This window comes from Chaetodon trifascialis, chromosome 6 (assembly GCF_039877785.1).
Source record: "Chaetodon trifascialis isolate fChaTrf1 chromosome 6, fChaTrf1.hap1, whole genome shotgun sequence".
NCBI classification, from domain to species: Eukaryota; Metazoa; Chordata; class Actinopteri; order Chaetodontiformes; family Chaetodontidae; genus Chaetodon; species Chaetodon trifascialis.
In genome coordinates, this window is record NC_092061.1 from 5006290 (window position 1) to 5019873 (window position 13584).

The 13584-nt window shown below is 40.0% G+C and overlaps 1 protein-coding gene across 1 annotated transcript; it reads right to left on the minus strand.

Annotated features, from left to right (window-relative positions):
* Positions 1-48: 48 nt before the first annotated feature.
* On the minus strand, positions 49-12755 carry LOC139332129 (uncharacterized). Its single transcript, XM_070963850.1, has 12 exons — positions 12356-12755; positions 9591-9648; positions 9293-9440; positions 7882-7978; positions 7103-7359; positions 6338-6932; positions 4720-5040; positions 4194-4251; positions 3954-4101; positions 2686-2782; positions 2178-2434; positions 49-1926 (listed from the first exon to the last, which is right to left on the minus strand). The coding sequence occupies exons 1-12, from the start codon at positions 12609-12611 to the stop codon at positions 1489-1491; spliced, it is 2730 nt and encodes a 909-aa protein (XP_070819951.1). The 5' UTR covers positions 12612-12755; the 3' UTR covers positions 49-1488.
* Between the last annotated feature and the right edge of the window lie 829 nt (positions 12756-13584).

A 13584-nucleotide genomic window follows, 5' to 3' on the forward strand; every position in this document is an offset into this window, starting at 1 on the left:
CATAAAGAACCAAAGCCATTATAAAAAGCTCAAATGCTCCCATCATCTGTCAGTATTTCAAGATTCTTTATTTTTTGTGAAATTGAATTCATATTTCTCAGTGTATTCAATCTAAACTTCCCACATGAACACAACAATAACCTGAGATCTTAATGACAAAGCAAAACAATGACAACAACAACAATAAGACACTTTAGTTGTAAAGCACCTTTTGTACAAGAAATGCAGCTCAAACACTTCACGACAAAGAATTATACACCAAGTGCTTCACATTAAAAAGACATTGACTAAACATAAAGCCAAGGAATTCCATAATTTATATAAAATAAGATACAGAGTAAACCCCACTTGATAATAATAATGATAAAGTTGGAGTATAATACAAGAGTCCAATGCATGAACTCCAGTAAAACACAGCATTTTTAAATAAGAGCAGCAATGCATAAGTATGAGGCAGAGTTTAACAAGACAAGAGACAAAACACATTACAAGCAAGCACTTTCACCACACACCAACAATCAAGCTCGACCTCAGTATCCACATATCTGATCAACATACACAAAATACCTTGACATGCGCCAACACCAACCGAAACCTCAACAGTAGTTTGAGCCTTTAGGCTCTGACCACTCAGTTCTTATTAAGAGAGCAGTAAAATGTCTTTTGTTTAGTGCAACATTGCAAAGGGTTTCCACATGCTTCGACTTTACATGATTTATGTGGTTTGTGCTCTATAACAACTTTCTCTACTTCTCTACTTTCTCTTGTAGGATATTTATACAGTCGTTTTACAAAATCTTTGATCTCAGATGCAAGATTAAATTTTCTTTAAAAAAGAGAGGCCACACAAGTACTTTTTCAGCACTGATTAATCCGTATTGTGCCTATTTTAATGAATTGTTTGATCCATATGTATGTATCATCTCTGGTAAAAACTTTAGGAATCTTCTGTTCATGAATTTAGTTCATATTTAACATTGCAATTAATTAAATGTATAGGTCTAAAGTCTGGGCTGCACGGTGGCGCAGCAGGTAGTGTGCGTGCCTCACAGCAAGAAGGTCGCCGGTTCGATTCCCTTTCTGTGTGAGGTTTGCATGTTCTTCCCGTGCATGCGTGGGTTCTCTCCGGGTACTCCGGCTTCCTCCCACAGACCAAAAACATGCTCATTAGGTTAATTGGTGACTGTAAAATTGCCCCTAGGTGTGAGTGTGAGTGTGAATGGTTGTATGTCTGTATATGTTGCCCTGTGATCGACTGGCGACCGGTCCAGGGTGTATCCTGCCTCCCGCCGGTCGACAGCCGAGATAGCCGCGACCCCGGAAGGGATAAGCGGCATAGAAAATGGATGGATGGTCTAAAGTCTGAAGTCTCCAGACCCACCTGGTTTTAACAGAGATCATAGTCAGATACACAGATGTAGGAAGGGCCACGTTAGTTAACATGTAGCTTGTCATTTGAATGAATATGGGGGCCAATTTGTGTTCTTTTTAAAGCTCAGCTTTTGTGATCTGACCCAGTGCCCCCAAAAGTGCCATCAGAAGGGGGGAAAAGGGACACATAGACTGGAGGCGCTCCTTGCTGAAAGAGAGGTGGAGCACTAGGTGATTGGTGCTGCACTGAGGAGGGTGGGAAAGCTGCAGGTGGATAACCGTATGGAGCGACTGGTTGTGGCCACTGACCATTAGAGCCACATGTTGAGTGGGATCTGGTGCTGGGTATCCATAAGGACCTGGACCTGCAGGCACAGGATAAGGTCCAGTTGGGACAGCAGGGGCAGGGAAGTCGCTGTAACTTGGGGCCCCAGTGGCTCCAGCTGGGTAGGGCCCCACAGCCTCACCAGGGTACAGGGCAGCAAAGTGAGAAGGAACGATGACTAATGGAAACACCACCTCTGGATCAAAGGCAAAACTGATGTCCAAATACACCTGGGAGAAAAAAGAACCAAAATATATCAGGATATAAAATCTGTTTGTGTCAGAAAGTATCTGAATTAAACTGCGATTGAAATATTAATTAAGCTGATCATGCTGTCCGACAGATAAACATGATTATTGTATGTTATTATACTGTAAATGTATGTGATTGTGATTTAAGACGAGAACTACCTGTTCCTTTCTTAAATCACAGTTCATTCATTTCTGAGCTGATGCAACATCACAATTACATTATTTCATACCTTGAGGTAGTATTCAACTGAGAGGATTTCACAATTATCGAGCGAGGGGATGACATCATCAGGAACCTTAATTTGGCAGGAGACAGTTTCCTCTGAGTTCTCTGCAATAGTTTCCCCAACCATCTTGCAAAGACTTTGGTCAGTGCTGTTAGTGGAGCCACTGGCACGGTACACTACTTTCTGCTGTATGCTGAACTTTGGCTTCATTGTTTTGGAAGAGGAGTTGCAGATTTTAGCAACAGCAGATAAAGTATCACCTGTCAAAAACAGATTCACCACATATAACATAATATATAAAGTACACATACGCATACTGCATACAAGTGCTTTAAAATAGTTAAGAACGTGTAAAGGAAAGATGCAACAGTCATGCTAACATTAACATCTGAGCAAACTCCATCTGACTTAGTAATAAAACAGTGTGCAAAGCTGTAACGATATGAAATCATGTGACAACACACTGCTTTCATTGCTTGATTATGTTCCTAGTGACCTGGAGTGACTTTACCTGGAGTGCAAACCTTCTTGTTGACAGTAGCAGACATGTGGACCTGTCCTTTGGAGAAAACCCCAACTTCTTTCCCCACTGCACCAGAGAGGGGGCACTGGAACAAATTATACAAACAAACATTATTTCACATCAGCACAATGCCTCATATGTCTGAGTCCAGGAGAAAACACTGTCATCTGGGGGTTAACCTTTAAATTAAGCCATCATTCTTCAGACCATAAAAAGTAGAATGTAACATCTCATAAATCAGTTTCAGTTCAGTTTCCTGTTTTCAGATCCTCCCTGTGGTGAACGATACTGTGTGCTTTGTCATGCTTCTCTGATCAGCCACACAATCAAATCAGCAGATTTAACACTTTCAACACTGCCTTCACTCAAGTGAGGAGAAAACTGATGGGAGTCAGCTCCCATCTGAGAGCTGATAACACTTTTCTTTCTATCTTTTAGAATAATAGGATGATTATACTATTTTTAAGTATGATCCAGACTTGTCTCACTGTGGTAATTACATGAAGACCCAAGCATGGTGAGACCTTTTTATGTTGCGCCGGTTACCGACATACAAAACATAGTTCAATATATATGAATACTCACATCAATACAGTTTCACAAATTCCTGAAGCTTAAACCTGGCGGAGCATCTGTGTATGTATCACTGGGCTCTTATTACTGAGCCCAGCTTCTGAAAAGAGCAGGAATTCCCACAGCTGCTTCACTCCTGCAGCGCAATCTCCTCCATTTCCTGTTTGCTCAAATAGCTGTTTGTGGTTTCTTCCACTACTCAATATTTTGCACGTTGTGTCGTACAAACTCTGAAATTACTGTGCCTGCCTTCTCCTCCTTTTCTTTAAGAAAGGTGAACTGTTACGTCAGTATTTTCTGCTGGAGTGCATGCACAGACATATTCAGTATAAAGCTATTCAGCTGTTAAGCTCACATTTAACTCTTTATTGTTGCCTTTCCCTCCACTCCCTCAGGCATGTCCAAACTGTTCCACAAAGGGCCGTGTGGCTGCAGGTTTTTCCTCCAACCAATCAAGAGGATGCAGTCTGACCAATCAGCTGTCTGAAGACTGAGATCAGCTGATGAAATGAATCAAGTCTGGTGTGCTGCTGCTTGGTTGGAAAGAAAACCTTCAGCCACTCGGCCCTTTGTGGAATGAGTTTGGACATGCCATTCTTTCAGTTGAAGCCAACTCTCTCTTCAGTCATGTGTGCTGCAGAAGAAGTTCATATTCATAACATGTACTGCCAAGTCCCACGTACCATTACTTGGCAATGGTTTGCGATGGACCTTGACACAAAATTGAGCTCTTTGGATGCTCTAGTCGGCCACCGCCAGCTTCTGGACATCTTTGCTTCAAGCATGTAGGCAATGCTTCCATGAAAACCCTTAAAGGATGATGGCATCTCCCTGTGAGAGACAACCAGTCCACCAATGCAGCTGTGAAATTAAATAATGACACAGAACTAATGCTACAGCAGATGCTAGAAATTCCCACCTACCCCGGTGGGATTGCGAGCCTGAACTTAAAGCAATGGACTCCTTGGGGAAGTACAGTTCCTGCAATAAAATGAGAATCACTCAAACTTCAAACCTGTAGAGACCTTACAAATGAATGACAGGGCCTTTATTTACTGAGCTGGATTCATGAATTTTGTATTATGTGCTCCATGAAATTGTGAGATTCATGTGGTTCTGGGAAGCCCACATGCATACATGAACGTGTGTACAGATATATAAGAATGGACCATCCAAGTCGATAACATTAATTCAAAATGCATTTTAGGTGTTTTTGTTCAAACTTTACAGATTTTTTTTTTATATAAATATTTTGCAAAAGCATAGGCCTGTCTGAAGACGTAATGAATTTGGACAATGTGTACTTCACAATAAAATCAATCACCTGTCAAGCAGACAGTGCTGAGATCTTCAGGTACCAACATGTAAAGCAATCTTGTTACGATGTTACACTCCATCATCTCACCATAATCAAGCAGATCAAAGGGCCAACACTTTTCTTGGGCCTACCTCCTGTATTTTCTCCCAGTAAGTACTCCTTGACTTTGAAGTATCTCCTGTGCGCACTGTAAGATTTTTTGTTATCTCCAGTTCCTTCGGTCCAGTGGACGCGCGCGTCCCCTTTGGCTTTGACGAACAGGCTCTTCACTTTGGTGTCTTTTGACAAAGTGAACGTGACTGTGCCTGAAACCGTATCCCCGTCAGAAAAGGTGTCCTCTTCGTTGAGAGCTTCGTGAGTCAGTGTGAAGTCCTTTATCGGAGACATTTTACATGTATCGGACAAGCACGGTCCGTTTTTCCAACTTGTGGCTGAGCAGCATGAGGCGGTGGCTCAACGGTACAGTTCACAGCAATCTGGACGTTGACAATACGATATCCGGCTCCGCCCGCCGATTGACAGGAAAACGTCAAACATTTCCTGATATCAAGCAGAACTGTTAAGCAATCCAGGTATCATAAGGGCTGAATGTAAAATCCAAGTTTACGCAATTAAAAGTTGCGAAAGGTGACGCTTATGGAGTCTGTAAGCATTGTACGGTGTACAGTGTTTTAAATGTTAACCTACTACACAGGAAGGGGGAAAACTTCCATTTTCATCTATAAAGAGGAAAGGGAGAAACGGGTCTATCTTTGATGGAATTAAATTATTTGCCAAGAACTGAAAACATATGGATTCAGTGGATAAAACAAAATGATTGCTCACACTGAAAGAGTCACAGAGACACTTAACTGACAATTCTTTCGTTCTTTATTGAAATGTTCAGGCCAGAGAAACTGGCAATTTGAGAGTAAAACAATCTGGTTTGCAAACTATTGTGTAATGAGATAGAAGTAGTTGTCTCATGTTAAACTCAACAGACTTCAAAATATAGTGAGTATACACACACACACACACACACACACACACACACACACACACACACAGTATATATATATATATATATATATATATATATATATATATATATATATATATATATATTTGACCTCTTAGTTGATTGCTTATATTAAAAAAAATATATTAAAAAAAATTCTTGAAACAGTTAAACTCAACAGACTTTAAAATATAGTGAGTATATACACACACACACACACAGTATATATATATATATATATATATATATATATATATATATATATATATATATATATATATATATATATATATATATATATATATATATATATATATACCTCTTAGTTGATTGCTTATATTAAAAAAATATATTAAAAAAAAATTCTTGAAACATTTTTCCACTACCCTCCAAACAGAGGAGTGAGGTAGAGTGAGAGGTATGAATTATAACGCTGAAAAAAATGATCAGTCTAGGACACTTGAGCTGAACAAGGCACGTTAACTGCACAGTGTATCCTGTTTGAGTAATAATGTTATCGGCTGGACAAAGCTAATTAGGTGGCAGAAAACAACTATGTCCGCAACTGTGAAATACAATGCAAAAGACCTATTTTTGTTTGGAAATGTGTACATGCAAAGAATAAAAATAGCATACAATGGCTTTTTCGTTTTAAATTCACACATTTAACAACACTCATAAGGCGTTAAAGACAAAATTGAGGCGACTGGATTTCACATTTTAACTTTTAGTATTTTAGCATACATTCTATAATCTTTCCGCGGTGTTTTCGGTATCAGAAGATGGGAAAAGGAGTGAATATGCTGGAGGAGCTTCATCCGATTGAGACAAGAAGTCTGTGTTCATTGTTGAAGCAGAAGGCAGCTGGTCGTATGCAGGAGCAGTGGGGGATATGTGAGAAAAAGGGGACGAGTGGATCTCAGGGGCACTTGGGGTTGCATGAAAGGCTCGTGCAAAGGGTGGAGGGTGAAGCACAGAAGATGGAGATGTAAATGGATCTCCATACTGAAACGGCTGCTGTGGCACTGGGTTCCTGTAGCGCTCAGGGTATGCAGGTGGTGGTTCTGAATAACTGTGGGCTCTTGACTGTCCATAAGGATTGGGACCACCAGCCACCACAGGAGAAAGGAAGTTTCTTTGGCTTGGACCACCAAAAGCCCCCGCTGGATAGGGACCCATAGCCCCTGGGGCGCAAGGAAAGTCCGTGTTGCTTGGGCCCCAAGCAGCCCCACCTGGGTAGGGACCTGCAGCCACACCAAGATGGGTGCCAGGAAATAACTCAGGAGGACAAATGATGATAGGGAACATGATCTTTGGATCAAAAGCCAAGCTGATGTCCAGGGACACCTGAGAAAAAATATGACTGCATCACTTTTACAGTAGAACAGCAAGCAAGTGTCTGACAGTCATAACAAATCTGGAAAGTCTGTATCAATATTTATGGCTCAACAGTTTTATAAAGTCAGTTCAAAAGTAGCTCTGTCAATAGACAGAATGACTGCTACGGTGTTGCATACCTTTAAAAAGCATTGCACTGCCAGAATGTCACAGTTGTGGATCGTATGAATCTGATCATGAGGAATCTTTATTTGACACCTGACCTCCCTCTGTGTTTTGGGTTTAATACAGTTGCCAACCACTTTCTGGATAACGTGGTCCTCATTTTTGGTATGGCCTTGAGCACGGTACAGGATATTCTGGATTAAAGAGAACTTGGGTGTCATGTCAGAGGAAGAAGAATTGTTGATTTTTGCAACGATCAGTGTAGTGTCACCTGTAAGGAGAACAACACAATACTTTGGATTAATTTTGATCTATTCAAATTCAAGTGCCACACATAACGACAGTTTCTTACTTACTCATTCTCATCACCAAAATTTATATCAACTCTTTTTTTTCAGGCTTCTAAAACCATCACTGATAGCAGACCATATTCATCATGTCAAGTGCACAGGTGTAAGCCAGCATGCAGACTACCAAAGCACTGGAATGGGCACATCTAGATGGAATTTTTAAAATCAGTGTTATTAGTTACATGTGCTTCTCGTGCAATGACATGTCTACATGTCTATCGTCAAAAAAGCTGTTCAGTGCATTCAATTTCTTTCTTGTTGGCAAAAGTAACGAGCCAGATTCAGACAGTTCATGAACTATAGTGTATTTTATTAAAACAAATTGCTATTGTCTATTTTTTCTCTGACAACCATTAGGATAAAAAAATGTTTTTCAGTATCTGCCTTCAGTCGAAGATTTCCCCTCAAGGCTGAAGGTCTTGTCTGAAGAGGAATTTTACTACCTGGGGCATAACCTGTCCGGTCAACGGTGACATCCATGTGCACTTTCCCTTTCGAGAAAAAACACATCTCTTTGACTGTGGAACCGATCTGTGGTGACTAGAATTCAATTAACAGAAATAACAATTACTTTGGATCCATTATTAAGACAATACAGTACATGATTCAAGCACAACCCAGATTCCAAAAAAGGTGGGATGCCGTGTAAAACAAAAATAAAAACTGAACGCAATAATTCTCAAACCAGCTGCATTTACTAGCAATGCTTTTATGAAGTATTTCTGAGCCCAGGTAATAATATCCTTCATACAATCACATGTTCACAAAGTGGCGAACCTCGCTCCATCCTCGCCAATCATGATACTATCACCTGTTACCAATCAACCTGTTTACCTGTGGAATGTTCCAAACAGGTGTTTTTGGAGCATTTCACAACTTTCCCAGTCTTTTGTTGCTCTTGTCCCAACTTGTTTGAAACATGTTGCTGCAGCAAATGTAGAAAAATTTTACAAAATCAATGAAGCTGATGAGGTAAAACATTGAATATATTGTCTTTGAGCTGTTTTCTATTGAGTATATGTTGAAAAGGATTAGCAACATTTTGTTTTAGTTATGTTTTACACAGCGTCCCAACTTTTTTGGAATCTGGGTTGTATTACAGTGATAGAGCAGTGACCTAGAGTGTCACTGCACTACACCTTGAATCTTATTGCATACAGTACAGTGTGATATTGTCAGAAGAAATGGTATCTATGAAAACTGCAAAGACTGAGGTGTAAATAAATATCCAAAATAACTGGGACGTTATTCCTGCAACTACACGTTGCTGCTGAGTTCTTTAAATGGAATTTCCCCAAAACATTTGGGCACAAATTCAAATCCAAATCCTAAATACACCTTTTTCATTGCAGACATTTTGAAAAGCACATCTGGAACTAATGCAGTTAATGATATCTCTATATTACTCAACTATTCGAGCAAGCCAAGCCAGTAAGGGAGCACGCACAATAGCTGAAGCCTGGAACTGACACCTCTAAAGCTACTGATCACAACTGTCCTTTTCCTACTATTAAATATTAAAATGTCTGCTGTGAAAATGGCATATCATCTCTACTACATTGCGGTGGGATTGGTTTGAGAGCCGGATATCTCAAAACCTCAATGAAAAAGCAAAGCTAGCTGTGCAGCTAGATATAGCTAGGGATACATTAGAATGTGGTTTGGGTGAACTGTATATGCATATTTCTCATTTTCTCTAGTTTCTCATCTCTGCTACATCCCCTCATGAGGAGTGCATCCAGCCGACTGTAACATCACATCTTAAAGTCTCCACAAATTCATTGATTAAGTATATAGTTTCTGTCAAGTGACAAATCTGAGATTTCTGTATCCATGGTTCAACATTTTACTCACCATCAGATAATTACAGTTTGCAAAGGACTTGGAGACAAAATGAATCTCCTTGTCTATCGTTCGGTCTGCCCTCCAGCCCCTGGACAGCTTGACTTGCAGCTTGTAGAAAATCTTTCCATGAGGCCCCCGGAAGGTGGATGGCATGCTTCTGTAATGGAGAACCAGCAGATTAATGTTATGTCATCCCAACTGAATTAACATTAGTTATAGATTGTGCAAGAGAAGGCCATTTGGTTCTGTTTGTTAAAAACAATCACATTGTAAAAATGCAAAAATGACTGTCTTACTGTACAATTACCCCTGAGGTATTTGTAAGCTGAAATCATAGACATGGGTTCCTCGAGGAACTACAGTGTCTGAAAAGGAAAGGATTTGGATGTTAATAGTGACAGTAGTCTACTGCCATCACTAGCTTTTAGTGAGTTACAATAAACAGTAATGAATGCACTGGCGGAAAGTAAATAAGTTCTTCTATGGCATTTAGTATTTTTATAATCTGTGCATAATATACATATATATATAGTTGTTTTTCTATTCTGTATCTCGTCCACTTCTTTATTCTGGCCCTTTTGTGCCAAATTAATTTCTCCAGTGTGGGATAAATTAAGTCTTATATTAAACTTCAGTACCATTTGAAGAGACTTGTTGCTCTAAGTTTTACCATTTACACATTCTGCCCATTATATTAATGTTGTATATATACAACAATATATAATAATGCAATAACAGCTGTAAATTAGTTATTAGTTGCACTGTTACCCACTGCGCAAAGGGGCGTCCATACGACGTCTTTTTAAAGTTATTTTTGGATGTCTAATTCGGGTCATCTGAAGGTGCAGAACGTTACTCCAGACGACGTCTTTTTTAGATGTCTCTTGAACGTCGATTTGTGACGTCCATATGGGAGCTATTCCTAGTCCTAATGTGGTCTTTGGGGGACGTCTTTTTTACGTCCAAATGTGGTCCTTGTTGACGTCTTTTCTACGTCAAATTATTACTCATTTTAGACATTGATTTTATACTGTGCTGCTTCTAGTTTCGATGCATAACTGTGTGCCATTGTAGAAGGTGGCATACTGTTCCAGGTTATTTTCCTATTGCTTAATTTAAATCTATCACCAGCAGATGGTAACTGGAAATGCATAAAGGCATCCAGTTAAAACCTGCTGACAAGCCAAATGAAGGTACAGTAAAATTAACAGGTACAGGAAACTGTTTTCTACCTTGTGGACTTAAGACTACAGTCAGGTTAACAATAAATCACAATCCAATCCTTTTTTTTTTTTTTTTTTTTACAATTTTTATTGTTAAAAATATGCAAACATTTCCACAGCATACTTTAAATCAGGCGTGTCAAACTCATTCCACAAAGGGCCGTGTGGCTGCAGGTTTTTCCTCCAACCAATCAAGAGCACACAGTCTGACCAGTCAGCTGTCTGAAGACTGAGATCAGCTAATGAAATGAGTCAAGTCTGGTGTGCTGCTGCTTGGTTGGAAAGAAAACCTTCAGCCACTCGGCCCTTTGTGGAATGAGTTTGACATGCCTGCTTTAAATGGTATTGCAAAGATATAAACACAGAAAGCCCGCCCCTCCAATCCTTTAACATTTGCACAACATGCTTTAAATGCTATTGCAAAGATACAAACATAGCAGAACATGAAAGCCGGGAAGCCCGCATAGAACATGAATCAGCCCTGGGTGACCAGGAAGCCCCCCCCCCCCCATCCTTTGGGGTGCATGCTTCAAATGGTCAGCAGCATGTTGCCATATGAGTTCCTGAGTTGCGTCATTATCAAACTTCATTACTCAATCTGCACAAGTAGAAAAAGACAAATGATAAGAAATATGCACAGACAAACTGCATTCATACACCAAATCATCTTTGTAACGACAATCGGTTTGAAGTAGATTAAAACGGCAAACGCTTTATATGCATAAATGAACATATTGACTAGAAGCTCGATGGCTGACAACTTACCTGCAATTTATGCCTGTTGGAGACCTCCACAATCCACAGCCAGCGCGCGTTTTGCTTTCACAATACTCTTCTTCTTCTTCTTCTTCTTCTTCTTCAGGTTTTATAGTGGCACAATACCTGGGCCGATGGGAGCGGCTCTTGAGTTGCTAAGAGACGTTAATTGGAGTGACGCGTGACGCATGCCTCAGCCAATCAAAATGGCGTTGACCCTTCTTCTTCTTCAGTTCTAACGCGGTTAATTTTTTTCCCTACACCTACAGAATAACACTAGAAAAACAGGAAAATGTAAACAATCAAAATATTACTTATATTTGTTTTACCCTTTTAGGCCTAAGCATTGATCACTAAAATAATCATATGGCTACAAGTAACAACAACTTATTATTATCATTATGATAATAATGCTAATAATAATAATAATAATAATAATTATTATTATTATTATTATTATTATTATCATCATCATTATTAGGCCTATACTACACTTGTCTTAGACGTCCTGAAAAGTGACCCATCCCGACGTTCAAACGTTCAACTGTATGTAGACGTCGAAATTGGGTCATAATTTAGACGTCCAGATCTTCAACTTCATATAGACGTCGAAATTGGGTCATAATAAGACGTCCAAATACCTAATCTATTTTGGACGTCGAGAATAAATCCATAATTGGTCTTGGACGGACGGACGCAATATGGACATGATCTGGACGTCCATACGACGTCCAATGTTTAAGGGGTGTGGATTTAACTTAAGCTTTAAATTGCAGAAATTAGCTCCAACTCGACCAGCTATAACACTACAGATGCTGAGACGTCAATACCTCAGTAATAATATTGCAACATAATCAAATTAACGTTATATAATGAGAATTGAAAAGGGAGAGGTGTGTAATCTCACTTTCAGTTCAGATTCCGGAATTTATAACACCATCAGATTTAACTAGTTTTTCTATTATGGTATTGCTATAAGTATTGGCTGTGGACATTTCAAACTCACTGACTGATCGTGTCTTGACCACCACACCACGTCTTTATTAATGGAAAAGGTTAAGGCATGCATAAATAACAACACATGACCGCCTACCTCTCGACTCCTCTGGGACAAAGAAGTGCTTCAGCTTGAAATACCTCTTGTGTGCAGAGTACGTGGAGGTGCGATCACCGCTCTTTACACTCCAAGACACTTTAGCATCTCCTGTCGCTTTAACAAAGAAACTTTCAATTGTGCTTTCCTTTAATAAGACCAGCGTTACTTTGCCAGTGAGAGTGTCCCCCTCCGAAACCGACCTGTCGTCATTCAGCGCGTCGCAAGTCATCGTAAAGCTTTGGATTGACGGCATTGTAGGAAAGGTGGGTAAAGAAACGACAGCTGTGTCGGTTTAATTGACAGAAAGAGAGTCGGTTCGATGCCCCTCACTACTTCCAGACGGTTTCCGTGTACGTTATTTTGCTAAGATGGCACCAGCAACGCCCGGGTGTTTGGTCAGGACACGCCCTGAAAGTGTCCCGTTTGCTCCAAAACCTCTACTGCCATCCAACGTCCAGAGGAGAAACTGGGGGCTCACAGGAAAGAAGACCACTCAGAGCAAAAGCGCACTGTAACGGTTCAAAAACAATAGCATGGAGCCCCCTGGAGGTCCATCATGGGAAAAAGTGACGTGAAGTTGCTGCACACAAGTGGCGCAGAGTGTTAAACTGAGTACGCTCATATGATCAAACTGGGAAAGTTATCCGGAGCGACAGCTGCAATGTCGAGGCCGCACACACACTTCACCATACGACACACACGCTGACATCTTTTCTACGTCTAACCGAGGAGTTTGGGTGTCTACAACTTATCGTCCGAGGGTGTATCATGCAGTAAATGTGTGTTTTGGCGACTGTTTGTCCGCAGGGAGACATACTTTTTTTTTTTTTTTTTTTTAGATCTGCGGTCACATGAGGAGACCTTCATGTCAACCAGACTTCCGATATGGGCATCTGTCCTTCAGACTAAAAGGAAAATTGAATATTCCTAATAGAAAACTTGCAATGAACAACAATAATGCTACATCACAGTATGCACACACTTAATATATATAATTACAATTTTCTGCTTTTATTCTGAAGGCTTGACGCCTGTTCCGGAAGTCTTGCTTGAAACTTAAAAAAGCGAGTACCCTAAATTTCGATGAAGCGCCTGAGATTCTGCCGTTTATTTTACCACTGGTAACTGACAGCTTCTAATGTTAAATTGTCTTTTTTTAATTTTTTCAATTATTTTGTGGATTATGGTGTTAATTCTTCACCATCAGTTCGATGGGCACGAACGAT